We start from the raw sequence: 26,936 nt of genomic DNA, 5'->3' as shown, positions 1-26,936 counted from the left end.
CTAAGGAAAAAAAATATTTAAAAAAAAATGATAATTTTTTTGAGTCCCGCTATTAGTTGATTACAGATGAGCCTTTGATTCTATACCTCTACCCTCTATTCGTAAGATATATTTTGAAAGTATGTGAATAAAAATTCATTAAGTAGACATCAAAGTCCTGTAGTAATAAATTATTAAATTATTAATTTAAAAAGGTTAATTAATAAATGAAAAGTTGATTGATCAGTTGTTTTGATTTTATTTCTTTGTCCCATATAATACACAGTATTATTTAACATTATTTTCAAAGATTGCCTAGTGGGATGACAATTTACAAATTCAGTCAAAGTCTTCACTATTATAAATTGCTTTTTTTTTTCTTTTAGATCTAATTAACTTTGACGTTATTTGAAATCATCTGGACAATTGGCTTTTTTGTTTAAATAATTATAATTATTATTTTTTTATTGTATATAGAGGTACTACAATTTTGTATCTTTGTTCGTTATTGATTTAGTATCAACACTATAATTATTATATTTGAGTTTGTCGTTTTTTTTTTTTATTTATGTCTTATCTATTAATTATATTTAAATAATTAAATTACTGTACAGTTTTCATTAATTATTATTTATATTTTTTTAATGCCTCGCGATCTCATTAATTTCCGAAATATTAATTTATAATTTATGTAGACAAATAAATATTTTAAATTTATATATATTTTTTTTTGACTTCGAACATTGAACTTTTAAATATTTCAAACAGCCATTTTTAAAATTTTCTTTTCAAAATTTACCTTCAATTACCTTCTGCATTTAAATATTTATATAAATTTATAATAAAATTTTAATGAGAGCCATACATTGTTTAAAAATAAATATATATATATTTATAAATATATACACAACAAAATATTGGTCTTAATAAAAATAATTAACCCAAATGTTAATTAATAAAAGTAATTATATATAAATTTAATACCTGGAAGTACTTATATAATTGCATTGAGCCGATATCCAAGTGTACAAAAAATAAATCACAGAATATATATAAAATATATATAAATTAGACCATAAATTTTTATGATTTTATTTGGAAGATCACATCCTTTGGCAATTGATATTTAAATGTAAGTACAAATACATTTTATGTATAGTCTCTCAAGGGAAGAAAAAAATTAATTAATTTATTTAATTAATTAATTAATTAATTTTGTTGGAGTAGAGATTAAAAGACGATGAGCAAAGATTTTCGACTATCTACATTATTACATATTATTTACAATGGGGAGGTGGTGCGATGAGCTGATAATTTTATTTTATAAATTTATTATATACCCGCTCTGTAGAAAAAAAAAATTTTGAATTTAAGACTGGGTCTTTATCACTGAATTTTTTTTTAAGTTACCAGCATCGAAACTTGAAGACTCAGTGTCTATATTTAGTCAAAAGAAGCGAATTTTAGTCCAATGCCGCGAAGAATATTAGCAGACGTAAATTGTGAATGTCCAGTTAGCGGGCAGAAACAAACTTGTTTCGTCCGGAGAGAACAAACAAATGTCTCTGTCCCGCTGACTGAAGGCTTTCGGAATTTGAATTCTGATACTTGTCATTTTTTTAATACACAGAAAAAAAGGATTTCTTGGCGTAATCTAGTGTCTCAGGATGTAAGACGATTTCACTCCGAGTGATGTCAGCCGACTTCACCTTGGTCTGAAATCGTTATTTCATCCCTTGTCACACAATATACTATTTAATTAATTAATCAATAATTATTAACATAATTTTGAATGAATTATCTCAGCTCTTAATTTTCCTCCCCTTTATTAAAAAAAATACTTTCAAAATACGGAAAAAATGGACAGACTTTGAATTAATTAGCAAGATTGCTAATTACTGGATCATATATTTATATATTTATATCATTAACATTTCCTGCTGTTAATTTAATTATCATTATTATTAATATTATGTTGATTTGAATCATTAATCTAGTCTATTACTCGAAAATATTGGTGTTTGATCATGTTTCTCTATCTAGTATTCAATTTGAAATGAAATAAGAGAAAATAATAATTATGAAGACGTGCGTAAGAAGACTTGTTTTTAATTAACGCACATTTGAGCAATAAATCGCTCGTCTCATAAACTACCAAGCAATTAAAATATATGCAAAGGTACTCGTTTCAAATCTATATAATTTAAATTTCCTTTTGGCACTGAATAAATTTTTTGAATTCGCAATTAATGCGAGTTGATTTTTTAAAATATTATCATTATTACAATTATTATAAACTAATTTAAATAAAATTATTTACATAGCATGCATTCAAATATATATAATACTTTTCTGATTATAAAGACTTTTAGACATCAGCTCTATCAGCTGATTGATAGACACGTTAATTTTTATACCCGATTTTATTTTTTTTTTATTCTTATCTAAATTTTTAAGTAAGAAGACATATTTTTGGCACATCGTAACAATTATTTTTGTTGGTTCTAGCTGTTCATAACCGTTGTCCTCCTGGAGTAGCCGCGTCTTGTAACAGTTTCACCCTGAGCTTCACATTCTCTCTTAACTCTATCAATAATATCAGCAACAAGTTTTTCTTCTTTTTCTCGCTGCTGTTCCCAGTCTGGACCTTTTCCAATCTACAATTCAAAAATTTTTATTTTTATTTATATCAGAATTTATGATACTGAAATCAGCTGACGTCTAATAATTTTTGGATTTTTTTAAAAGCGGTAAATTTAAAAATAAAAATATTTTTAAAAATTGCACTTGTAGTTTATTTAATTGTCTACGTGTGCATATTTTTAATTAAAAAAAAAAAAATTGTAAATTGTCTGCTAAATTAAAAACTATAAAAATTTCCATAAAAATAGAATACTAACATCCGAAGTCCTTCGAGATTTTTTATTTATTTGCTCCTCGCGATTTTCGTCATTCTCGTTGTTGTCATTATCAGAGTGCCTGGAGCTAAGATGTCCAATGTAGCCCTTGCGTGACTTGAAGTATGCATTGCAGCTGTGACATTTAAATAACGGTGCGGGCTGTGTTACCTGCGTAGACACATGAAGTTTGTACTTATGCCGATACCACCTCGTCCGTGAAGGCAAAACTTCTCCGCACCACTTGCAGATCACCGATCCATCATTTTGGATCAGGTATTCCAGCAGCTTGTAAAATAACGCGCAATTTTTTATAATCTGATGACTAGTCATCAGACCAAAAAATATAAACAATAATAATAATAATAGAAAATAAATAAATAAATAATAGCAAGTGTAAGGGGTGTATTTTGTGTTACTCTTTAATAATATTCATTTAAATAATTTATTTAATTACTTATTACACATGTATGTATATAAATATATAAAAACCGATTACTGAATAAATATTAAAAATTAAATATAAAATAATAATAATACTAAATACGCCAATACTTTAATTTAATACGTTTCCAGCTGGTAGAAGTGATACAACCAACCTGTTTTCTAACTTCCGGCTCAGTATCACTTGTTGTTTCAGACTTGGGTACCAGTAGATCTGGATTACGATCCTCGTCTTCATGATCTCTTGTGAGAAAATGAATACCACTGACCCTTTCCACCACCCGTTCACTTTTAATATAACTACCATTTGTTGGAACTGATGATTCGACTCCGTGATTATCACCGCATTCATTATCGTCATCATCAATATCATCGTTATCACAATTACCGCCACTGAGGATATTATCAGCAGCGTTACCACTATCATCACCAGTAATAACAGTAGCAGTTGTTGTTGTTATTACAGTGTCATTTATTACTCCGGGACTTGATGAAGAATTACGTCGACTTGTCTGAGATGATGGTAATGTAAAAATTTCAAAAGTTAAGTCTGATGGCAAATTTGGTAGCAGGTAATCTGAAATTTACAAGACACTGATAATTAGTTTTTATTATAACTATAATAATTACTGTTATTAATTAAAGGCAGAACAAAATAATTAGTATAAAATTAATTAGTCAGTTTTGTATATTTATATATATTTTTTTAAAATATTTATTTATTACTTTGTTAATTGAAATCAAAATGTGCTCGTACATTAAAATGCTCGCGGTCGGGTAGACTATTGCAATGTATCACAAAGATTACAATTATAAATAAAAACAATAAAGAAATAATTAATATTACATTAATTAATTAATTAATTAATTAATTAATTAATAAACTTTTTTGTTTTATTATTTAAAAAAAACATCTCCCCCACCGCAGGCACCAGGCATTGAAAGGCACTAGAGTACAGAGTAGTATTTTACATTATCAATGACAATAAACCAAAAATAATAACTTTTTTTTATTTATTAAACTTTACGAGTCCATTCACTACCAATGGTAAATATACGACATAAAATAACAAAATATAATATATATTTTATTATATATACAAATATTGGTAATATTATTTGTATATTTATTTATTGTTGCGTTATACTTTTTCTATACATGCACTTCTACCACCATGGACTGACGGTCATTTTTAATTAATAATTTTATTAATTATAAATTATTGCGGCGAAGGTGATTGTTAACTAAAATTGTGCTGATTAATTATATTTTTATATAATAATAATAATAATAATAATAATTTATAAACGTACATAACGTAATTAATTTAATTTTTAACTTTTTTTTTAACAATGGAAGAAATAGATCAGTTTTGAAATTTTATTAAATTTTTCAATTTATATATATATATATATATATATATATATATATATATATATATATATATATATATAAATATATATGATTACATCGACAGAAAAAAAGAATTTTTTGACACAAGAAATATTTTGCATTTTTTTAGAAATAAAAATTTTTTAGCAGAAGAAATTTTTCTTCACGCGACGAAAACTTTTTTCTTGACTTAAGAAAATTTTTATTTTGAATTCATAATGTAAAAAATTCTTTTTTTTTATTCTGTGCGTTTTTAAATTAAAGACCGAGTGTAATATTAAAAAAAAAATTACAATTACACTCTTACAATCACTATACATATATTTTTATATCAACGTTTAATAAAATATATTCATCGTATATATAATAAAATTTTAATTAATTATAATTTGTGTTTTTCATGTGCTATTATTATAATTATTATTTTTGAATTCTCTTAATGTGTGTAAGTGCGTATATTTATTTATTCATTTATTATTTATTTTTTTTTTTCATTTTTATATTTTTTTTTTTTTAATATTTATTTATAACAAAGCTTTAGACGCTTGTACCCGACTTACTAACCCGATGTTATTTATAATTTTTATTTAAAATAGTAATAAGTAAAATATTTTTTTTTATACGATCAATAATCGCACATATAATATATATTCGTAGTAATGGTATAATATTCATTTATTTATTTATTTATATATATATATATATATAATATTTATAGAATATAAACATAAAATAGAAACGCAATAGACGAAATCCATAAGGAATAAAAGATAATAAAGTGCAACATATGTGAAATTGAATAAAATAATAAGGAAAAAATAAACACATTTAATTATTTACTCACTAAAATAATTAATTGTGTGATATATTGGATTTCCATATTTACCATTATAGTTATAATTACAATTACAATCACAATTTGTAATTTTTATTTATTTTAATATTTCAAATTTATTAACATATATATTTTTTTTTAATTATATCGTAATATTAATAATTGACAATTAGGAAGTTTTGAAAGCTATTTGTCTATAAGACGCTCGCATGGACGATTACTCTTATAAATAATATATACCTGTATATATTTATATAAAAAATCATTATTTATTATTCATTATATATAGATATTTATTTGATGTTTATATTTATTATATATACTTATATATTTTATAATTACATACTTTTTGGGCACCGTATTATTAAGGGGAAGACATAATCAGGTGGTTTTTTTTTACACAGAAAAAAAAAATGATTTCTTGGTGCAAGAAAAATTTTCGCGCCAAAAAAAAATTATTTTTTTTGTATTTTTATTTTTATTTATTTATATTCTTCCTGTATGTCTAATATATATTTTGGAAGACTGTTAAGGTCTAAAATCTAGTAAAAATTTTTTTTTTATTATCAAGAATACATTCTTACATTTAAAAGATAACATATCTATAGAAAAATTTCAAGATTAAAAAATGTATCACTTAAAAATTTTTTAATTGTAACAATTTTTTTTTAACAGCCCATTAAATCTAATGATTAATCATTTTATTTTTAAAAATTGTTTTCTATAAAAAAACAAAATTTGCCGAATTCGATTGTCGCATGCGCGCGTCTTGTAATATTGCCTTAAGTATCAATAGTTTATAACAATTTGCTTTTATGCATTGCTAGGGTTACTTATTAATCACTACAATATTAATAATTAATAATAATAAAAATGAGGAAAGTAACTAATATAGAAACAGTAACAATAAAAAATATTAATAACTAGTAATTATTGATGCTCATCAACGCGATAAGTAAATCATTAACTAAAGAAAAAAATAATTAATAGTAATAATAATTAATAATTAATATTTAAATGTGCGTACAAGCACTTTTATCTATAATACAGTGTACTGAAAGAAAACTATACAGAATACCACGAATACTGCTGGACAGCACGAAACGGTTTCAAAAATAATTAAACTTTTGTTACTAATAATTATTTGTTTATATTTATTTTTTATAAACATAAATATTTTAATTATAACTGTAATATTTTGCTCTATTTTTTTTTTTTTATATTTTTAATTTTTTTTTTAACGAATTAACTAACGTATTTAAAATTCAAAACGTTTCGCACCATTGGAATTCGTATTGTCAATTTAACGGGAAAGACTCGAAGAAAAAAAATAGTGATTTAAAAAAAAAACGTTAATTAATTAGATTATAAATATATATTACTGTGTACTTGTGTCAACTTATTGCCGATTAATAAATTTAGTAAAATAATAAACATGTGTGAAAATGGTTAATAAAAAAAACTAAAGTAATAAAACCGATTTATAATTAGAAAAAAAAATAAAATAAAATAAACGAACGATAAATCGTATCGCGTAATCACTTGGTCAAATTTCACGATATGTATACATGTATATATATAGACATTAATTTTGAAAATGAACTATAATTTATTAAAAAATAAATCTCTACTAAACAACTAATTACACTTGGCTATATTGCTTTGTTTTTTTTTAATTATTAATAATTAATACACGTAATCTAGCCGTGAAATTAAATATAAGTAAGCAAATAATTAATTAATTTTTTTGTTTAATTACTACCAATACTCGTATCTTTCCTTGTTTAAATATTTTTAAATTAAGCGGTTGTTTAATTTTTAGATAATTAAAATTTAAAATAAAATTAAGAAGAAAAAAAATAATCAGTAATTAACGAATGGACACACTAAGGCGGTAGGAAAAACCCAAAGGGCATAACGCAATCCTTGGGCATGAAGCAATCATGTACTGTTTTCATATGATTTTTCATTTTATCAGGCCGTGAAAATTCTTTACCACAAACCGGACAGGGGAAAACTTTCCGCTGATGTCCCTCGTGATAAAGGAATGCATGTCGCTGGAAGCTGTACTTGTTTTTAAATGTCTTCTGTATGTCTAGTTTAGCGCATTCAGTACACTGATAAACTCCCTCGGATATCGAGGCGTAGCGGAATAAATTCAAACCACGTACGGACATTTCAGTGAGTTGTTCTGCTGGATCTTGTGACTGTGAAGTTGCTCTTCGTCGCATGCGACGTTTGGGTACTTGCCGACCTGTTGGAGCTGACATTGCACCTGGTGCATTGTTGTTATTATTGTTATTGTTATTATTGTTGTTGTTGTTGCCACTGTCATATGGACTCTGATTAGCCGCTGACTGTTGCGATCCTGTGCCTCTGTTTGCTGGTGATGCTGAGGCACTGCGGGCTGATGTTGTCGTCGGTGTTGTCGTTGTTGTTGTAGCTGTTGTTATTGTTGTAACAGTATTTGAATTAGATGATGTCATTCCTGTATTACTTGACGTTGTCGTTGTAGTGTTTGATGTCGAGGGTGTCGTCGGTGTTGATCGCGACGACTCTAATGTTGATGTAGATAATGGAGAACTTGTTCTACTGTTCAATAAATCACGAGTTCCTGATTTTTCAATATTTGACTCCGACATTGATGTGTACTCTGAAAATATATTTTATTATTTAATAGTCATTCTAAAAAATTTTATACATTTTATAATACTACTGACACTAAATCGTGCGAGAAAATATTTTTAACAAAATAATAATTTAAACTAGTGTAGGAATCAAGGAAGTGCGAGGTTATAAATTATAAATAATAAATAAAAAGAAAAGACAAATAAAATTATACCATTTTTTTTTTAATAATTGCGCGACAACGTTTATATAATTATAATAATATAAATATAAATATATATAAATGTATATATAATTATATTTTAAATTCATGCATTTATGAATATTTTCGGGATATTTTATAATATATATATTTAACAAAACGTATAAATTGCCGCATAATAATAATAATAATAATAATAATAAAATCATAGCACAATATATAATCTATCTACAAACAAAAATAATAATAATAATAAATCATAGAAATATAGCATACTTTGAAAATAATAACGAGTATTTTGATTCGAAAGAATCTCTCGTCAAACTTAAAATCAATAAAATATTTAAATAATTAAATTTAAAAGTCTTTACAACGAAAAATTAATCTATTGAATTTAAATAATAGGTACGTGTATTTAATATAAAATAAAAAATATTACTTTGTTTTGTTTAAAAATTTAAATCAAGAGATTAATTAATCGATGCCCTTACTTGTGTTTATTTATATTTTAAAATAGCTGAAAAAAAAACATAAATAAAATTGTTAAGAATTCTTGAGGACTAGCAGAGACGATAATTTATTAATTTCTATATCAATTTGTACTGGCCCCCTTTTATTTTTACTTTCTCATATTAATTTAGTAAATAATAAACGTCTTTATATTTGTACTGTATTATTTCATGGCCACAGGTTCAATTAATTAATATATTTATAATTAATTTACATATTAACTTACACTTAATTTTTTTTTTTTTTTTTTTTTTTAATATAAATTTTTTTTTATTTTTTTTTAAACTCAGGTGAGACTTCTGATGACTTAGAATTTATTTAGCTAACGTCTTGAGTTATTTTTTTTTTCGCCGAGCTTTAATTGTCCCCAAGTATTCAATAATAATAATAATTACTTAATATAATAATTAAAAAAAAATGTATATATATTTGACTTAAACAAGTGATAAATTAACAACCATTACGCAACATGCAAAACAAAATTCAATAAAACATAATTGTAATAATTATTTAAATCATAATTACGAACTACATAATTTTGTGGATATTTAAATAATACAATAAAAAAAAAACTTAAATTATTTTTTAATTCTTAAAAAACGTCTTGTGAATTAAAAGTCTTAATTGTCACTCTTGTAATTTCTAGTTAAGAAAACGTGTGAAAATTAACAAGACGTTTTTTTTAGAAAAAAAAAAACAAAATTAATAACTAAATGATAAATTAAAATATAATTTTTGGCTAAAAGCAACCGCGTGCTTTCTAATTACGATCATAGAGTTGTATTACTTTTTTTTATTTTTATTTTATTAACATGATTAATTTTAATTAATAAATAAAATAAAATAATACAACTCCAGTTGAGGAATCAGTCGGAGTGTGAAGAGTGAATAGAACAAAAAAATTTATAGAATTATTTTTTTTTACATATAATAAAAAATGTCTGCGGTAAAACCCGCGAGTATACTTCGGACAAAATTTATTATGAAAATATAATTTCATTAAAAAAAAATTAATTATTAATATTATTGTTGTTACTTAATAATGATAGTGAAGTCAGCTGACGTCTAATAATTTTTGGATTCTTTTAAAAACGACAAATTATTAAAAAAAAAAAGTTTTTTAAAATTTTCTATAAGCGCTGAGTTTAAAATATTAAAGTACCCGACGTAGTAATTTTTGAATTCTTTTTAAAAACAATAAATTATGAAAAAAAAATATTTGAAAAAATTGCACGTGTAGTTTTTTTAATTTTCTACATGTGCATATTTTTTTTTTTTTTTTTTTAAGTTGATTTATTGAAAAAAAAATCCAAAAATTTTTAATTGTCAATTTCAGTATCATCCTGATTTTTATTATTTTAAATTGATTTGTTGAAAAAAATCCAAAAATTTTTAATTGTCTAACTTCAGAATCTTCTTAATTCAATAATTAAAATTTTGTCCGACGTATATTACAACCGCTACAAAAAACAATCGCAAACATAAAACTTAAATTTAAAAAATAGAAAAAAATTACAAACATTCTACGCGGCAAACATAAAATAAATTAAGAAAAAAAAAATAAATAAATAAAAAATAATTCATACAGAAATGATGACATTTTGCTGGTGATACATAATTGTAATTACCTTAGCCATTTATTTCAGTGGGATTAGTAGAGTCATCACGTTATCTTGGTTTGTTGTTGGTTAAAAAAAATTATTGTTGAATTAGTAGTTTTTTTTCTACTGTTTCAAAAGTATATTTATAACTCATAGCATAAAAGGTAATATGTAAAAAAAACTATTTTGTTTAAACTAAAGAATGTATAAATGATAAATTATTACTTATTTTTCTGTTTAAATTTAAATATTTTATTTTTCATTCGAATTCTCTTTCACACTTTTTATTGCTGCACGTATTTAGATAATTTCTTTAACTCTATTATCAGGTTGATAATGAATTGAAGAAAAAGAAAAACATAAAGTACAATAACCATGTGAGTAACAAAGTATTATTTAAAAAAAGGTGAATTAAATATTTAGTGTTAATAATGTACTGCTGATTAATTTATTAATTGGCACACGATAATTATTATTTTGTTTTTTTCTTACAGTACAACAGTAATCAGTTAAATAAAATTATCAGCAGATTAATAATAAATAATAAAGGAAATTGGTATTGTGCTACAGATACAATTGATGAAAAAATTAAATTTGGATTTTGTAGAATAAATAAAAATAAAAAAAACAAATCTTTGATTCAGGTTAGTCGTGCTTTTAACGGTTAGAGTGATTGCCTACAAATAACAACATTTGTTTGATTTATTTATTAATATTTAATTAATTTTTTTTGTTTTTTTTTTTTGTTTTTGTTTTTTTTTTTTTGTTTTTTTTTTTTTTTTAATCATTATAATCTATTGAACACCGTTCTTTTTTTTATTATTATTATCGATAGTCATAGTCAAACAATTAGTGCATATAAAATATACTAATTCTACCTGCAGCGTCAGAAAAGACGTTAAGATCTAAAAAAGTTTTCTATAAAATTTTATGTATAACTTGATTAATAATTTTATTATTTTTCCTTTATTCTCCATTAAATGTCACAAGGTCTCACTTATTTGGCACTAGCGGGGCCCGACACATTCCGGGACCCCATTTCCGCATGTGCGAAAATTTTTATTTATTTTTTTTTTTTTTTTCAATAACAATTAATTAAATTTTTTAAAATTTTCTTTCATTAAAAAGGCACCGAACTGGGGATTTATAATTTTATCTAAACTATTTTAGATCCCACTGAAATACAATTTTTTTTTTATTTTTTTATTTTTTTTTTTTTTTTTGAACATTTTTTTTAAACTCGTCATAATTAATAATATTTATCCGCAATTTTTTTTTTTACATATATAAAATAAAAAGTCAAAATCTTGATCGTAAAAATTATTCGTTTTTCTGACGCATGATTTTTTTTTCTTTCTTTCTTTCATTTTCTCATTCATTGCAACGATATTTTAATATGTATATTAATTTATAATTAATAATTATTAACTAGCGCTAAAATATAATCGACATAACTTTTGTTTTACATATAATATATAATAATAATAATAATAATAATAATAATAATAATAATAATAATAATAATAATTAATATTAAACGATATTAATTACGTGTGTACTTTAGTATACGCATTTAATTAAATGTAACCCGTGTGAGTAATGTGTTCTTTAAGATATAATAATAATAATAATAATAATAATAATAATTATGTCTTCTGTAATTAATAATTATATATCAATAATATTTTGGATGCGATGATAAACTATGGTTTCTTTAATTATTATTATTATTTTTCATTCTGTTTAATATATACGTGTATATATATATATATATATTTCATATAATAATATATATTAAAATCTATCTGATAGTACAGTCTGCTTTTTAAGCCTCGTAATTTATTTATTTTCTCTCTTACTTTCTCTCAATTTTAAAATTTACTTTTCCACTCATATTATATTTTCTCACATATACGATTGACACTGCTTAGCATTAGTCAACTCGTATGCTAATGAGCTTTTTAAATATATAAATCATCATAATTATTGACTGTTTCCTCCATTTAAAAACAAATCTTCTTTATAATTATTATTAATTATTCATTAATCATTTAATTGTTTGACAACCGACACAACACTTTTAAAGAGTCACGTCTAAATATATATAGATATATATGTATATATATATTTATAAATTTTTCCTTTCCTTACGTTCTACTTTTAAAATCGGACAATCCTACAGATATTTTATTCAAATTTTTAAATTTAAAAAAAAAACGAAACCGAAAATTCAAATTAAATTTTTAAAAAACCACTCAATTATTTATTTGACAGTCTACTTATTTTTATATATAATTTTAAAAAATGCTTCTATTTTTATTTTATTTATTACTGTTTATTATTCATCCATTCTATTCATCATTTCATTTCTTTTCTCTGTCTAAAAATTGAGTTAGTCTTAGTCTCTCAGTGATTATCATATGAAATGTGTGTACATATGTATGTATTTTTTTTTTATTTATTTCCGTTTAGTTTAGATTTTTTGTCTATAATTATTTAGCTCTTTAATTATAATTATTTATTCATTAGCTTTAGTTTCTTTAAACAAGTTTAAAAACTTGTCATGCGTGATTTGTCATTAGAGACAATAAGCTGTCTAGCCGCCGCTGTCACATCAATATTATTTTTTTTTTAATTAATTATTATTAATTATTTATTATCTTTAATGTTATACTTTTAATTCAAATTTTATATATATAACAATATATATTATTACAATAGTAATATATAATATATATAGCGTCTATATATTTATCGCTTACTTTTTATCCGTAAGCTTAATTACAGACACTAAAAAATAAAATTAATATAAAATAAAATCAATTAATTAATTAATTAATTAATAATGAAATAAAACAAAAAAATAAACAGTTGCCGCTATATATTATGGGAGAACGGACCGCGTAGCCTCCTTAAGACTAATTATTTTAACCCACTTTGTAAAATAATTATATATATATTTTTTAAATAATCAGCAATTATTAATAATTCATTTTATAAATTTGCCAGTTTATATTCTACAAGCGTTCGAACACCCATTGTATCTCAATTTAATTTTTTAAATATTTTTAAATTCATTATTTTTTTATTTATATTTTTTACTTGGTCCATTAATAAAACATTTCAAAATGTATCATAAATAGTTTTTTTTTCTTTTCTTAACAATTGTACTTTACGTTATAATTTTGCTCATATATTTGTGTTTCCAACGTTCAATGATAGTGAAAAAAAAAAAATAAAAAATACTGGCCGCAATTAAAATTTTAATCACATGATCGATTGATTGAATTATTAATTTATAAATTGCATGATATTTAATTATTAATTGTATCGATAATCTAGGCATTTGGTCGTTATTTTAACAGTATTATAAATCGCGACCCTCTCCCTTCTACAAATATATATATTATATATATATATATCGTTAACAATATATTATCATATAATAGCAGTACATAATCATAAACTGTCATTGATATTAATAATAATAATATTAATTACTATTATTATTATTATTATTTATTTGTTTTTAATAATAAAAATAATAGTATAGCCTCTAGTCGTTTTATATCTATGCCCAACTAGTCAAAAAAATTTTTTTAAACAAACTTGATCGCCACCTCTAGTCGTATCGTTTAGTAGTTACTTTTTTTTTTCTTTCTTTTTTTTTTTTTTATTTTTTAACAAGCATTCAAGCTTTGCTTTTTTGTCACAACGATTATCACACGAATGAGAGGTGAGAGATATAAAGTGTAAGGTGCAAAATATAGTAATCTACGATAGTGCTGTTTTTTTATATATTTTTTTTTTATTTTCGCAACTGTAAGCCTATTAAACCTTCGCCGATAGCCGTAGCCTTGTAAACGCGAATATGAAAAAAAAAAAAAAAAATTGCGGTCGTAAAATTTTTTGTTATAAACTTTGATTATTTTGTCTCACTTATTTAAATTTTACTTTTTTTTTCGCTGCATAGTAGTAAGTGTTTGATAATAATTTTTCTCGTTATCATTTTTACCAACTATTCATTATCTATTTTTTTTTTCTTTATATGTATAAAAAATTTTGTTTTTTAAATTTAACTAATGATTAGAGCCAGGATTTTTGCTTTAATTTAAAAATGATAATTAATAATTAATTGGGTTGAATTTTTGATATTATGGCAAAAATATTGATCGTATAAAAAAATTTTTGTAATAAAAGTTGTTCAAAATTTAATTTTATAAAAAAAATGTCTCTTATAATTTTTTCATAGGACTGATAAGAAAGCCGTAATTTCAAAATTAAGATTTTTGTTATTATCCAAAATTTGAATCAATCATTGTGAATCTTAATTTTGGAATTCCGGTGAAAATATTAGTCATATCAAAAAAATTTTCAAATAAAAGTTGTAGGAAATTTAATTTTCTAAAAAAATTGTCTCTTATAATTTTGTCATAGGACTAATAAAAAAGCCGTAATTTCAAAATTAAGATTTTGGTAATTATAAAAAATTTGAATCATTTATTATGAATCGTAATTTTGGAATTACGATGAAATTATTGGTCGTTTAAAAAAATCATAAGAGAGATTTTTTTTAGAAAATTAAATTTCCTACAACTTTTGTTTCAAAATTTTTTTGATGAAACCAATATTTTCGCCATCATATCAAACATTTCAAAATTAAGGCAAAAATTTTGTCCCTACTAATGATATTTCTATTATTTTTTAACAAATTTAAATGGTTAGTTTTTTTTTTTTTTTTTTTTTATTTAAGACAACAAAACAGTTTGAATAATTGCACATTCTAAGGCATTCATCCTTTTTTATTTTATTTATTATTATCGCAATATTAATTGAAATTTAATTATTACCTACTTTGGCCACGTCCTCATTTAAGTTTCTCGGACAATTGGATATATTTAACTACATCACTATTTTTTTTTTAATTAATTACTTTATATACAATTATTTTTATTTTTAAATTTCTCAACTCGGTAGTTGTTATCACACTTTAAAATATTTATACAAAAATTTATATATATATTTTAAAAATGTGTAATAATGGCAACTCTATACCATTAACGAGATCAAAATAAAAATTTAACAAACAAAAATAAGATATATTGTACTTGAATAATTGGCTTTCGGCTTTCGGGCTCCGGTTCGGCACACGGAATATTAAGTTTTACTACTATAAAAGGTGCCTTCAGTCTATCCAATGTCAGTACTATCTTGTATTTGGTGTCGTTTAAAACCGTCCCACTGCAGCAGTCTTTCAAAAATTGCATATCCCGTTATTAGTCATTTTATTTATTATATTTAACATTTTCATTTATGATTCTGAAGTTACCAGACAACTAACAATTTTCGAATTTATTCCACACTTAAATAAAACAAAAAAAAAATAAAATAAAAATATGCACATGTAGAAAATTAAAAAAACTAAAGGTGCAATTTTCAGAAATATTTTTTTTTTAATAATTTATCATTTTAAAAAAAATTCAAAAGTAATTCGACATCGACTGACTTTAGTATCCTCATATGATCCTAAAGTTAGCAGACAAAAAATTTCGAATTTTCTTTAACAATTTATTAAAAAAAAAAAAAATCAAAAATATGCACATGTAGAAAATTAAAAAAACTAAAAGTGCCATTTTTTGGAATATTTTTTTTTTAAATTTATCATTTGTAAAAAAAATTCAAAAACTATTCGACGTCGGCCGACTTCAGTATCATTTTCATTTACTATTTATTATTATACTCGACGAATTGATCCATCATTTCATTATATATTTATATATATATATATATATTTATCATATACTTTATTAATATTTTGATTACGCAAAAAAAACATTATCCTCCTGTCCCACTCAAGACTAAATAAACCTACGATATAACAATCAAGTGATAATAAAATCAGACTCGACAGCTCGCGACGATAAAACGGCTCAACAATTTAAGGCGAACGGTCGAATATGTGTCTCTCGTACATATATTGCATTTACTCAGTCTACGTGGTTTCCTTATTTTTTATGTGTACTTGTCAATATGTTAATCTTTAATATTTAATGATTATATTTTTTTTCTTTTAAATATTTATAAACTTTACGTGTTAGTGTTTCGTACTCAAGTTTATTAAATTATTTACTTATTTTGTTTGGATATGTGTGTTAATATTTAATGTAATGGGATGCATGTTCGATAGCACAAATAATGTGCAATTAATGTACTTAGGTACTTAATCGTATGCAATATTTGATTTTATGTTAACAGTCCATTCGCGTGGTATTGTAAAGTAAAAATTAGCCATTTGAACTTTATTAAATAATAATATAATTATTAATTGTCCCATTTTTATTTAAATTCCAATTTTTTTTACTTTGTCAATATCCATTACGACTTTTGCACACCTAAAGCGCGAAAGCGCTGAGGTGCTTTATGATCGCTCTAAATTTTTTGACTCACTCACTCACATTAATTTTATTTTACAATCGACTTATCTACACCGCAACACAAAAATTTGTGGTTGGGTTTTTTATTTTTTAATTTAATTTAATTTTTTTATTTTTCATATAAATTCTTTGCAAGTAATAACGTATTCTTTTGTATATATTATCCGCAACTCCCATGTTTATTGCGTGGGAGATTAAAGCGGTAAAGCTCGTTTATTTTGTAAATTAATGCCCGCGTTGGCTTGTTTTTTTTATTATTTTTTTTTTTATTTTTATCATCAAAATAACAATCACATCTTTATATATTTTCTTATTATTTTTTTTAAAAATCTTTATTCCTCTATTATCATCCTCATGCACAGGGAGATTGGCACGTTAACGTTTCTACTTTCATTTTTTTTTTTGCTTTAAAAAAAAAAAATTTTTTTTTAATCAACAATCTTATCAATAATCGATTAATTGCTACAAGAAAAATAATAAAAAGTATAGATTATTAATAGTTATTGGCATCAATAAATGTCTCCATGCAGAGAATATAATTTTTTTTGATTATTAAAAATTTTAATAAAATTAACGATAACGATAAAGAATTATATTTTTAAAATAATCAACAATTTAATTTTTATTTATTATTATTTTTTAAATTTATATTAAATAACACGTGCAATCTCCCTGCTTATATACTCATAATATATAAACCACAATCGCATTCTCTATCTACCTATTGGGTTTTCTAATAACTAACTATTTATTTAAACCTTTTTTTTTTTCTTTTTTTCATTAATATTTATAGTTAAAAATTTTTATTTGACATTTTATATTTATTATTTGCGGTGGTGCCTGACTGCAAAGCCACTGGGAGATTTCGTTGGTATATTGTTGGTGTTTTGTATTTTTATTTCTGATTGGCAGCTGCATAAGGTAATCTATTATGTATAATAATAATAATAGTAATAATAATAATAATAATAATAATAATAATAATAATAATATAATAACACGATGATAATGATGATAAATGACGGTGATGAATGACGAAAACAATAACAACAACAACAACCTAATGCGACTGATACAACACCCGCATAATCTCCATCTCCATCTTTATCTTTTTTTATTTATTTATTATTATTATTATTTTCCCTCAAAAGAATTTAATTATTTTCACTTATTTGGCTTTAGTGTAAAAAAAAAAAAATGTGAGCGATGGCCTACCGTTGCTGGCCCATACTAGAGCTGCCTAAACTCATATGTGGCTTTAAACTATGGATTATTTTAACATGAGCCACCATATTATCCTTACGCGTAAATTCTTTGAAACAAACCGGACATGGATAGTATTTGACATTAGGTTTGTGCGATGTTACATAGTGACGGCAAAAATTACTTATATGTGTGTAAGTGCGATGGCAAACAGTACACCGATAAACATCACCCTCTTTAACGCAAAAATCACGAACAGAACCTTCGGTTCTTTCACTTTCAACTTTAAATGATCCCTCGAAGTCACTTTGGCTGATTTCAGACTCACCGCCGCTGACAAGATTGAATATGGCACTGCTCATTAAATGGTGCTCTTTATTTGAGACCTTATGCTCAGACTCGGTGTCTGAATTTGGCGGTTCTTCATTTGTGGCAACTTGATTTGTAACGCTGTCATTATTACCCCCCAGAGATGATTTTCCTTGCAAACTTGCGCTGTATTCATTGCGAAAGCATCGCTCAAAGTTGATACGTATGTGTGCTGGTGATTGAGCACCACCGTTACCACTATTATTGCCGCCGCCGCCGCCACCACCGCCACCACCACCAACACCATGACTTCCGTTCGACGACTCCTCCGCGTCTGAAAACGACAAACACTTCTCGTATCACGGATATACATCCTCCTTTTATTACTAATACTCTTATTTATTTTATTATTTACTCTTTTTTTTTTAAAAATCATAAATAATAAATAAATCTAGCGGTATACTAATACCGGTTTAATTAATTAAATAAATAAGTACGCAAGAGCATTTAAATACAATCATTACTTACAATTCAACTGTAAATTCACGTACGTTAAAAGTACTTTGGGAAAATTATGCCCTTGCCGCACAAACTTGTTCAATTATTTTCTAATTAATTTATTTATTTATTTAATTATTTATATATATATATTAATTGTGGGGGGAAGCAAGAGGAAGGGTAGAGCCAGCAAAATAACTAAATTCGTCACTGTAAATAAAAATTCAACCGTTTTAATTTAAAAATATTAATAGTAAATAATTTGTTTACTTAATTGTCTTTTTTTTTCAAAAAATTTAACTCGTTCTTTTAATTATTTAATTAAATAATTAATAATATTTTCTAAATCGCCCAAGTGTGCGCACGCGCGTGTGTCTCGTCACCCACCCTCACATTGTTCCCATTTTTCCTCTTATTAATTTCAATTACTCTCTTTCTCTCTTTCTCTTTTATTACACTTACGCACACAAACAGACATATCACACACACCAGCGCACAATAATGGTCTGTTATTTAGTGACCGTATTTATAATATTTAAGAACAATGTCCATCCATAAATATAACATATTTAAAATCATCAACGAAATAAATTTTGTCGCAATTAAATAAACATCGAGACTCACATGCGTGCACACAAACTTGATATATTTATTAAATAATAAATTGTGTGCATACTAATTTATTTAGTTGCTTATATACTTTATTATTGTACAAATCTTATTGTGCTTTGCACAACCTGCTGCTGCACGTCATCATAATCATCAAGTAAAAGTATACAAGACAAGTAATATGATGCAGTCATCATCGCAATTATTGTGCGAAAGATCTGCGAATTTAATCACGAGGACGTATATTTGAAATTTAAAAAAAAAAAAATAAATAAATAAATAAAAGAACGTTATATTCTCATCGTCCTTGCTTCTCCTTCTCTCCGCGGTTATTAATTGTTGTAAAAAAAAAAATTAAAAAAAAAGTAATTATTGTGGTGTTATGTAAATTAATTCTTTAAAATTTATTTTTTAATTTAAAATTTTTTAAATATTTATGGTACTTTTCTTTTTTTTTTTTTTAAATTATTTACGGCTGGCCTTCCCTAGTCCCTCGCTTCCCCGCGCAATATTAAATAAACGACAGATTTCAAAGGTGATTCAATTCTCAACTCACCTGTGTGCAAAAAACAAAAATAATCACGTGTCACTATTTTTCAAAGAATCTTCACAATCTTTGAGCACTCTGCTTATTATCAATTGTTATAATTATTATTATTGTCATTGAATTTTTAATCCATATTTATATATATGTATGTACATATATAAAAAATAATTTTATTCTTTTTTTAAAAAGTCAAGAAAAAAAATTCATATTTACCACTTTTTTAAAATAAAAATATATAAATGTATTATTATTTATTATTATTTATACATATATTTATTTTTTTTTCGGCTATTTAAACCCTTATCTCTCTCTCTTTCGCTCTCTCTTTCGCGTGTTATTGCAGTATATGTTTTAAATAAATAAATGAATAATAAAATATATAATACATAAATTTTTTTTTTGACTAATTGTTAATTTAATTTATCGTCGTTGGTGGTGGACGTTATCAACGTACAAACATACTCTCATATATACATACACTCTTACACACATGTACAAGAAAGAGAGAGAGAAAGGGAGAGAGAGAAGGCGGAAGCGACGAAACAGTGAACAGAGGCAAGACGCGTCCACCCCCATTGCATGTGTATCGCGTTTCATGTGTGTCCTCTATTGCATATATTAATTTTAAAAAAAGACATTCACACTGTCTCTTTTTTTTTTTTCATATTTTTAATATCCGTTATTATTTTATACCCGTGTGCAGTCTTGCGAAGTTTTTCAACGATTTTTTAAAAAATTAATTTTTTGTATTTTCTCAATATAATTTTCATTTAAAAAAAAAGGTCTGTAATACACTTAATAAAATTGTCTTCATTTCCCTCTATCATAATTATTATTCAACTCATTATCATTATTATTATAATAATAACAATAATTAATTATTAACGTTGAAATATTTTTAACCAGCGTTTAAAATGTAAGCACCGCTAGCTGGCTCCACCCCCTCTTTTCATCGCATTGGCCAATGGCAGCGAAGCTATTTATTATTATCATCATCATCATCTAATTATGCAGGGTAAAAATAATACCATAAAAATATTTTTTTATAAATTTTTAACTCATATTAACATTAGAAAAAAAAAAAGTAAGAACACAAACAAAACAAAGTTAATTTTATTTTAATAATTATGATGCAAAGAAATAAATAAAAAAACAACTCAATTTATAATTAGAATTTTAAATAATAAAAATATAAATTAATAAAGCGATTGTAGTTGAAATTAAAAAAATATATTATATTTATAATTGTTATTGTTGTTATAAATAATTATTAATATTAATTACGCTGCTCATTGGCCGAGCGTGATTAGCCGAGTGTTACATGGGTTTGTGATTTGTCTTATGGACCAGATATGGTACGGGATTGTGATACTCTTGGTTGGATTTAATAAATTATTATCTTCTTTACATATTTTCATCTATAAATTTTAAATAAAATTCTACCTCTTGATTAAAATTTAAAATAAAAACCAATAAATTATTTAAGGGACTATTAAAATTATCCGGAAGTTATCAGTTATTTATATATATTTTTAATAGTTATTTTTGTAATAATTGATTTATTATTAATTTTAAAAACGGATACAGGGGATTATAAATGAAAATAATAAGCAAGAGCTCATTTTATTCAGTGCAAGCTCGCTTTTAACTAAACCGTCTCTCAAAATTAGATTTTTTTTTTTAGGACTAATAGACTTGATACGTCATGCAGAGTATTTGAAAGAATAAAAATAATAAATAACTTTAAATCTGTGAAAAACATCGCAATGATAATCTACGTCATTGTGCCTTAGTTTTCTTTTTATCTCAACCTTATATTTAATCATCTTTACTGCGATTATCACCTTCGCAATAATACAATTAAAAAAAAAAAAGTTATAATAATATAATCTGCCCGACTGGTGTTGCCTTATATCATTAACTGATTTAAGGATAAAAAAATGATTAAATATCTACGATGAAATTAAATAAATAATTATTTCAAGTAGATATTATTTATAATGATATTAATATTAATTCCTGTAAGCAAATCTCAGCAATATATATGTATATATATCATATATATATTTATATGAATGTATATATATATATATATTATATATGATCAATGATAAACAGAGAGAAGGAAAAGAAGAAAATGAGAACTTCCAAAAGTATCACGGGTCCATGTGACGGTCCCTCGTCGCGTAATGCGAATTACAAGCAATTACAGTTTTCAAATGTCAAAAAATAATAAAATATGTATATATATATTTATCATTAATAAGTAGTATAGATAACAAAATTTTAAAAAAATCTAGATAACGTTGGTGGACATTAAAAGATGTGACACGTGGTAATAAAAATTTTTATGATCCATTTAATAATTATGTCTATAATTAAACTTAAAAAAAATATATATATTTATATATATATCCAAACGATTAAACAAAGTTCATTAACACGTGTTATCTTGTTTATGTCACGGCCAGTATAGAAAAGAAATAAGATAGAAAAGTAATGAGAGTAATGAGAGTATTGGGCAGTTTAAATAAAAAAAAAAAAATGAAAAAAGTAATTAAAGTGAAATAAAAACTTACCCTGCGCGGAAGTACTCGGCGTTGGTTCTGGTTCTTGTTTGATCCTAGGCGTCACTGGCTCTGGTGTATCCCGTTCACCATTTTCCGTAGGCTCGTCTTTTCTTCCGGTAGTGGGTCCCGGTGTACCGGATGAGGCCGAGTGATTGCTACCACTGTTATTATTATTATTATTGTTATTATTATTAGCATTGCCGTTACCACCGGTATTAGCTTCACTCTGAAGATCAATGCCCATCTTCATTTCCATCATCTCTGGTGAACCCTGTACAAGATCCGTTGCCGAGCATGATTGTAAATCTTGTCCCAATCCTTCGATCGGTGTATCTGATGAACCACTGAGTTTCCTTGGTCTTCCGCGTTTTCTCTTTGGCGCAGTTAGTGCCGATCCTAATAGCGGATGACTTGACATATGATGGAACCTTTTTTGTGTAACATGATGATGATGTGACCCAATTTGGTTTATTCTATGTAAATTTGGTGGGGGTGGAGGTACTGTGTTTTGATTTCCAAGTAATGAAGACGTTATGTTTGGTAAATCACATTTATCCTCATTAACTTCCGTTAAACCCTTTATCCTTAGTGACTCGGCAACTCTGAGAAAGGCTGTAAGCCGATCTTGATCAACGCTCACCTCACCACGGTACATAAAGTCTAGGAGACTGCGCATATCCACATAAGGAACATCCTTGAGAATTACTATTGGATGTTTATCAGGGTGACCTGTAAACAGAGCCTGAAAAAAATAAAATATACATATTTTTATTTATCCATCAGTAGATAAAAATATATTTATCGTTTATAAATTTGAATATATACCTGAAAGTAGGGACTGCATGCTGACAAGACCATTTTATGTGCCCTGAGCAACTGGCCCTCGACGGCCAGCGTCACATCCACGAAAGCTTCATCGTGCAGCAATTGATCAAACACCGAAAGTAAATTGCTCTGATGGTTATTCCATCGCAGACAAAACCTCTGCGACGTCATCGCTTCGCTTCTCAGATCCGTCAGGTTACCGTTAATATCCGCTAACATCAGATCTTAGATGTAGTTCTTATTTGCGCGTTGCTGACGCTCTTCCGCGCTAACCACGGCCTCAAACAATCGTTATTGCTTCCTCGTTTACTGCTACTGCTGCTGCTGCTTCTTCTGCTACTGCGGCTGTTACTCCAAAGTAATTTGCCTTCTGTAATCTTCATCGGCCACAAATATCACGTTTTTTTCACTTGTGACCTGAAAATAAACAATAAATCATTATTTACAAGTGTCCAATAAAAAATAAATATATATTTATAAATAAATTTCAAAAAAAAAAAAAAAATAGATTCATTATGTTCTTTTTAAATAAAAAAAAAAACACGTGGGCGCATTTAGGCACAGCATAAACAACAATAAAACGTAGTTTCATATATAAATACTTGATATATACATATATATTAATATGAAAAGTCATATACCAGCATGTGAGCAAGACAGAGACGTGAATAAAAAAATAAATGCAAGAGGTGGCGGAGGAGGACGTAAACTATACGACCCTGATGTTAAAATGTGTAGGCTGAATAGACGACTTCATTCTTTTCCTTTTACGTATCTCGCCCTCATATATATATATATATATTGTATGTGAGAAAAAAATAACCAACTGGCTCTATTCTCCTCATCAACACTCACACACACTAAATGGTATCAAACCTTGCGTGCACAAATACATAGTAAATAAAATAGACAAGTCGCCTAGCCTACTATGCAATATCCCTCATAAATATGTTGTTAATTTGCTTAGTCACTTGTCCGTAATATTATATCAAGAGTTTCACACAATTTAAATTTATTTGTATATATTAATTTTAATTTTAATGATACACGTTTCATTATTTACATCAATCCATTATAAATTTATGGATTTTTTTTTACTCCAATATGGAGTTCTGTTACTGTGGATTATTTTAGGTAAATGTATACAGATAAAAATAACTTCTTGGCTCAAAAAAATTTTTTTCTCTCCCTAAGAATATTTTTTTTTAAATTAAATCCAAAAGTTACGCAAAGGTAAAGTTTAAGTCAAGATGACCGCAATTTACTTGAATAACTTTTAAAGGAGTGAATTTAGCAAAAATTGTTAAGAGGCTTTTTTTGTAGAGCATTTAATTTCCTTTAAAAATTATCATTGCCTTTTTTTTTTTGATACTGATTTTGTACATTAATTACGAAATTCAAAAATTTTAAAATAAAATTGTAAAATCATACCGATGTTCAAAGCATGATTGCAAGGAAACGGTTTATCTGAGATAAAATTTAAATCAGACCTTTTTTGTAGAGCATTCAATTTCCTTAAAAAAATTTATTGAAGTCAATTTCATTTATCTCAGTGGTTTCGGAGTTATGGGACAAAAACCCGCTCAATAAAGAAAAATAAAAAATTTCTATGATAGACTATATTTTCTAATAGCCACTTTAGCTTGAAATTGACAGTAATTTGATGTTGAAATTATCTGAAATTTGCTGCTCGAATTTGACAGCAAACTTTACAATTTTTTAAATCAAATTAACCATAAATTGGAGTAAAAATTTGCCTGAAAATTGACAACTTTTTTCTACTCAACTTTTAAAATGAATTTGCATTATAATTCTTTTAGTAAATTTACATCAAATCGTATAGAAATTGTCATCAAAAACGAAAAAGTCCAAAGTTGACAAACATTTGAGGAAAAATTCAAGGAAACTTTTGTAAAATAATTTTTTTTGTCACAGTCTAATATATAAATATATATAAAGTTATGCACGTGGATATTACATCTGGACTCCCAAGAAGCGCGGCAAGGTTCGACCTTGAGCGACCTCGTTAACCTGCAAGAGGAAGCACGATTGGTTTCACGCATGCTGTTATTCCAAGGCCCTTAGTTTACTGTCTTGGCTTTGGCTTTGGCTTACACACACTTTCCAATATATTATTATTATTATTATAATTATTACCATATATCTTTTTCCTATTTCTCTCCTTTTCTCTTTCACATTTACTCCCGTATAGTTAATTCTCCATTCTTTCATGTTATGTTATGTTATGTTATACTATATCCCTTCTTGTTACCGCGACCACATCATAATCCAAGTTATTCCCACTACTAAATTGTCTACCTGCTGCCTATTGCCAGACTACGGTGATATATTGCGCAAGTTATCGTTTTTGTAATAAAAAAAGCTAACCATAACAAACTTGTGATAATAATTTATTTAATTTCCTAAAATATATAGATTTTATTTTATAAATAATCGATGGATCGCTAGTGGTTACTAATAAAAAAGTGAATTAACACACGCACGTTATTACAATAATGTCGAATTATGAAATTTTAAAATAAATAATAAATAGGACAAGTTGAGGTCGTTTAGTTGGTGTACACAACTGCGTTGTCGTTGTCGCGCCATCAAGAATCAAGAAATTACAAGGAGGCGAAGTGTGAAGAGTTTTTAAAAAAAAAAAAATATATATATATATGTAATTTAATAAAAGAAAAAAGAATATCAGTGTTTGTTTGAAGGGGAATTCACTCGGGTTTTTGTCACGTCATAAACTGATAACTAAAATCATTTATTCCGAGTTATATACTTTTTTATTTTTAACTCAAAGGATTAGTGCCGGCAATTATGTTTAAAAAAAAAAAAAGAAAAAATTACATTACAATTGTCTTATAAAATTTAAACTACACAAGTATATAAATTCTATATTTACTTTTACAACGAGTTTTATTTTATCGTGGATAAAAATAAATTATTTTATTAAATTAAATGGATTAAAAAATTTTTTAAATGAATATTAAAATAAATGTCACTGGCCATTTAAATTATACTGACATTCATGATTTATAACGCGTTATAATTTCTTTTTAATTACAGCCAATATATATATATATATATTTTAATAACGACAAAAACTATTTTAATATTTTATTTTATTTAAAAAAGTAAATAACAATTTTTAATCTATGATGACTTCATCATCGATAACGTCATTACTCATGGCCTCCCCAACGCGTTTTTTTTATTTTTCTCTATATATATATATATATATACTTCCATACAATACATACATTCAATACAGAAACTTGTTGCGACTGTACTGAATATATATATTTTGTATGAACCCTCTTGTATGAGCATGGGTGCTCCTTAACACACATATTTATATATATACATAGTCTTATAAAATTTCTGTCTATATATAAAGACACTTGAGTAAAGTGACTACAAGCAAGAGAGCAAAGTATAAG

General features: G+C 25.4%; 2 protein-coding genes across 7 annotated transcripts in view; both read right to left on the bottom strand.

Moving 5' to 3' along the window:
* Window positions 1–1,064: 1,064 nt before the first annotated feature.
* On the bottom strand, window positions 1,065–5,602 carry LOC103576864 (uncharacterized). The gene is made up of 4 exons (XM_014440178.2): window positions 5,554–5,602; window positions 3,476–3,897; window positions 2,880–3,164; window positions 1,065–2,636 (listed from the first exon to the last, which is right to left on the bottom strand). The coding sequence occupies exons 1-4, from the start codon at window positions 5,600–5,602 to the stop codon at window positions 2,484–2,486; spliced, it is 909 nt and encodes a 302-aa protein (XP_014295664.1). The 3' UTR covers window positions 1,065–2,483.
* A 1,152-nt stretch (window positions 5,603–6,754) lies between these two features.
* The window catches only part of LOC103576863 (protein tramtrack, beta isoform), a 32,884-nt gene continuing 12,702 nt past the window's right edge, over window positions 6,755–26,936 (bottom strand). For 5 of the 6 annotated variants that reach the window (XM_008557273.1, XM_008557270.3, XM_008557274.2 and 2 more), the window contains exons 2-4: window positions 23,485–23,901; window positions 22,669–23,401; window positions 6,755–8,201 (exon numbers count right to left, since the gene is read on the bottom strand). In XM_008557273.1, coding sequence (XP_008555495.1) covers window positions 7,435–8,201; window positions 22,669–23,401; window positions 23,485–23,703 — 1,719 coding nt within the window. In that variant the 5' untranslated portion in view covers window positions 23,704–23,901 and the 3' untranslated portion in view covers window positions 6,755–7,434. Of the gene's footprint in view, window positions 8,202–14,840; window positions 18,770–22,668; window positions 23,402–23,484; window positions 23,902–26,936 lie in introns of those variants that run through there. The other variant, XM_008557276.3, reaches the window with a different exon arrangement.

This window comes from Microplitis demolitor, chromosome 7 (assembly GCF_026212275.2).
Source record: "Microplitis demolitor isolate Queensland-Clemson2020A chromosome 7, iyMicDemo2.1a, whole genome shotgun sequence".
In the NCBI taxonomy this organism is placed as follows: domain Eukaryota; kingdom Metazoa; phylum Arthropoda; class Insecta; order Hymenoptera; family Braconidae; genus Microplitis; species Microplitis demolitor.
Note: the sequence above shows the minus strand (reverse complement) of the source record. Positions and strands in the feature narration are given on the sequence as shown.

What these genes read in the sequence shown, in the direction of transcription:
- LOC103576864 (XM_014440178.2), bottom strand. Translation starts at nt 5,602, where the DNA reads ATGGTAAATATGGAAATCCAATATATCACACAATTAATTATTTTAGTG. An exon ending in AGCCGGAAGTTAGAAAACAG is followed by an intron (nt 3,165 to 3,475) that starts GTTGGTTGTATC and finishes TTATTTTACAAG; the next exon opens with CTGCTGGAATACCTGATCCA. An exon ending in AATCTCGAAGGACTTCGGAT is followed by an intron (nt 2,637 to 2,879) that starts GTTAGTATTCTA and finishes TTTGAATTGTAG; the next exon opens with ATTGGAAAAGGTCCAGACTG.